This window comes from Crocuta crocuta, unplaced genomic scaffold (genome assembly GCF_008692635.1).
Source record: "Crocuta crocuta isolate KB4526 unplaced genomic scaffold, BGI_CrCroc_1.0 scaffold101, whole genome shotgun sequence".
Lineage (NCBI taxonomy): Eukaryota > Metazoa > Chordata > Mammalia > Carnivora > Hyaenidae > Crocuta > Crocuta crocuta.
In genome coordinates this window covers 8,685,489-8,689,521 of record NW_027527956.1, presented here as the reverse complement: position 1 = coordinate 8,689,521, position 4,033 = coordinate 8,685,489, and the positions used below count along the sequence as shown (strand labels likewise).

General features: G+C 55.6%; 1 protein-coding gene across 2 annotated transcripts in view; it reads right to left on the bottom strand.

Moving 5' to 3' along the window:
- Window positions 1-4,033, bottom strand: part of CTDP1 (CTD phosphatase subunit 1) — a 49,824-nt gene that overhangs the window by 33,627 nt on the left and 12,164 nt on the right. For both annotated transcript variants that reach the window (XM_077752708.1, XM_077752707.1), the window contains exon 5: window positions 1,946-2,096. In XM_077752708.1, the coding sequence (XP_077608834.1) occupies window positions 1,946-2,096 (151 nt within the window). The remainder of the gene's footprint in view (window positions 1-1,945; window positions 2,097-4,033) is intronic.

The following is a 4,033-nucleotide window of genomic DNA, read 5'->3' as shown; positions in this document are numbered from 1 at the left end:
CCCCCGTGCCCCGCCTCTGCCACCCACTGCTGTCGGCTGGGACCCCGAGACCACCGGACACCCCCCGCCCCCGGCAAAGACAGTGCTCCGCAGGGCCCTGGTGTGTGCACCGCGGGCCCCACACCGCCGTGCAGAGCCCTCCACCAGCACATTCAGCGCATTCATGAGTAGACAACACTCACTCGGAGACAAAACTTTACAAATGTACCTCCTTACTAAGTACACAAACACTGATGCCACTCGCTGACTAAACCTGAGGCTTATGCATAGAATTATTAGAATTTCTACAACAGAATAAACGAAAAGCACCTGAAACCACTTAATAGTTTTATTCCAATAAAAATAGATGTACCCTAATTATACTAAAAGCCTACAGGGGCGCCTGGGTGGCTCGGTCAGTTAAGCGTCCGACTTCAGCTCAGGTCATGATCTCACGGCTCGTGGGTTCGAGCCCCGCATCACGCTCTCTGCTGACAGAGCCTGGAGCTGCCTCGGATTCTGAGTCTCCTTCTCTCTCTGACCCTCCCCCGCTCACGCAGTCTCTCTCTCTCTCAGAAATAAATAAAACATTAAAAAAAAAAAAAACCCTATAGACGGTGAGAGTGGTAACTTTCAGAACGTGAAAAATGACAGAAGAGGAAGCTATAGAAACCATGGTGAGAACCACGCCAGGGCCCCCAGCCGTCTCCTGCTAACAACCAAGCCCACCGGCCCAGCGCCAGACTGCAGCCCCCCGCGCTTCCTGTGCCAGCGGCCTACCCTCTGAAGACCCGACCACGTCACAGCCACGTGGGGGCACTGGTCCCCCTCCCAGGGCCTCTCACGCGCACGGTGCCGTCGCCAGTGCTGGAGGTGGCACACGGCGACGGTGGGTCCCCTGGACTCAGCGCTGCTCAGCCGAGGGGCTCTGACCCCCCTGCTGCGGAGACGCTGGCCAGGGGGGAGGGGAGCTGCCTGCAACCTCTCTGGAGGTGGGTTCCCAGGCCCCGGGAATGTCCTCTGGACCGCCAGGGGCGCCCCCAGGCCCTCCTATTTAAACCAGTAGGTATTCTCTTCTCTACCCCGCACAGGTCCTCCCAACGGAGGGCCAGAGAGACGGCAAGGCTCCGGAGGCCTGGCCGCCTGAGGGGGCACCGGAGGACCTAACCACTCCCTGCACTTGGGGTGCTGCTCGCGGGACGCGAGTTCCGCGGAGTGACTCCACCACGTCACCTCTCAGGAAGTTCTTTCTTACACGAGGAAGGAACTTGCACACACAGCCAATGTACTCACGATGACAACTGCCTACAAAGGTGCTAGCTGTTAGCGGAAGATCCCAAAGTCATTTCTCCGTCCACAAAGATCAAGACCAAGCTGTCAAAACATTTCCATTTAGAAGCACTTAACTTGGCCATGAGGGTGCTCTGAGCCACCGCAATGCAGGTGCCGACATCCACAGCCAGCCACGGTGGACTGGAGCCCGGCTGCCCCCGAGGCGCCACGCCCAGCCAGACGGGCCGCTGGGGGGGCACCGCCGAGGATGCCCACACCCGCCCCCACACACGGCCAGCACACACCACCAACTGCACCTAGGTCACAAGTTAGTGCTAAGTCACCACACACTTTACTCACAACCACTTCACCTGCACTGAGAGCGTGAGTAAACAGATGGAAGCAACATGGCTCCAGAGGGTTTCGGATCCAAGATCAAACTCTGAGTCGGCTTAAGTAGAAACTTCTCGCTCTCCCACACAGCAGTGCTGACCAACCTTGAGGCGGCCCGTGGTGTGCGCCTGACCTCAGGAAGCAAGAGCTAGCTCGGGGACCGAAATGGAACCTGGGGGAGCTTCCCATGCCCCTTCATCATTAAGGACGTCACTGAAAGTAAGAAATAAACCTGACCCGCTGAGGACCATGCCCACACAGCACGTGGCCCAGCATGGTGGCCGAGGCCTGAGCCGCCCACCTGCGATGGTGTGAGCGTAGAGCCGGCTCCCGAACGTGAAGACGTGCAGCTCGTACAGCCTGGCGATCTTCTCCAGGAACTCCCTGCAGTGCGGACGCACGCGTGTGTGCAGCATCGGCTCGCCGCGACCCAGCTGGAAGTGAAAGATGCCCTGGAGGGACACACGTGCTGTGAGAAGGCAGGAGCCGCCCGGAGGCACCTCCAGACGCACGCCCCCACCCCCCACGGTAACCACCCACGTCGTTGCCCGTGACGACCCAGCACGGTGACCACGTATGGTGACCACGGGGTCAGCGCCACTGGCAGATCCTGACACCGCCTCTGACAACGGCAGAGCGAGGGTCTCAGAGAGCACGGGCACTCTCCGTGTCCTCAGACACTAACACTTGTCGAGTAGCCCAGCCGCAGCGGGTCACTTAGAACAGGTCTCCAGTGATGGCGCACGATGCCCCGAGTCCTGACGGAGTGAACCCTACAGTCCCAGGTACCGCAGCCTGGCCCGGCAACTGCTTTAAGATGCGGGTTTACTAACTCACAATGCAGCACAAAACCTGCACTTGATCTTAGCCAAAAGGCGGAGAAGTGATCACAAAACCTGAAATGGTATTTCAAACACTTTCAGTAAACGATATTAGGAACACCAAGGAGCCATGTGTCATTAATATACAATTAAACTTACTTTCCTTAAGCAGCTAAGCTTTGATCCTTTTAATCCTTGTTTATCATTCATTTTCTCAGTAAAATAACTCTGAAACACTAAAAAAAAGTAAGCGACCTTGGGTTCAATTAACTTTTTACTAGCTCTAAAGTGGTCAACCCCTTCATGAAGCAGCTGTTGTGTTAAAATATTTGGGAGCATGGAATTCTAGAAATCACGGTCCCTTCCTCCACAGGTGCAATATAAACGTCCTTAAAAACACAAGTTCGGATCTCCAAAGTTACGAATCAAACGGGTCTTTCTAGACGTGCCGGCAGGTGTGTGGGTGCGCACCTGGGTGCCAGGCAGAGCTCTAGGGAAGCCGGGCCCGCGGGTAGGCTGTGGGTGCGTGCAGGAATGGGACCCGCTAAGGCCCCCCACAGCTGAGGCCTGTCCGTGCAGACGGGAGGAGAGCTTTGCTGTGGAGGCCACACAAGCTGAGAATAGGCAGATTACGAGTTTAAACTTTTGTGAAATCAATTAAAAGTGCCGACTTCAAAGGCACAATGAAGGCCAGAGCCAGCTGTGGCGACATACACACAAGCACGTATGTGTGGAAACTCTTCACATAAAATTCTCCAACTTTTTTTTAACTGTTATTTTTTGAGAGAAAGAGATGGAAGGGAAGGAGAGGGGCAGAGAGAGAGGGAGAGAGGATCCAAAGCGGGCTCTGCAGTGACCGTAACGAATCCAATGTGGGGCTTGAATTCACAAACTGTGAGATCATGACCTGAGCCAAAATCAGACGCTCAACCGACTGAGCCCCCAGCGCCCCTAAAGTCCTCCAACTGTAAGATAATTAAGCGGAATTGTTACGAATGAAATAACCTCAGAGTGCTTATGAACACCTTATGCTGCACACAAAAATACACAGCCATCCAAGATCTCACAATATAAAAAAATAGCTAATACTACTAAAAATTACACGCTGCTGGGGTGCCTGGGTGGCTGGGTTGGTTAAGTGTCTGACTCCTGATTTCAGCTCAGGTCATGACTGAACTCCATGCTGGGCTCTGTGCTGACAGTGTGGAGCCTGCTTGGGAGTGTCTCTCTCTCTCCCTCTCTCCCCACCCCACCCCTCCCCTGCTAGCTCACTCTCAAACTTAAAACACACACACACACACACACACACACACACGCTGTTTTATGGGGGCAGGACTGAAGCGACAAGGACCCTGCTCAAGGACAAGCTCGCTGCTCCCAAGCACAAGAGCACCCCTCGCACTCCTCAGCGATGTACGCGGCAGCGGCGGAGGCAGCTCCGTGGCCTGGGCGTGGTGGCCTACGGGACCAACGGGGATGGCCCACGTGTGCGCCTGGGTCACGGGATTTACTCACGAAGCCAAACTGAGACGGTCAAGCCCGCTCCAGGGAAGGTCAGCGGCAACCCC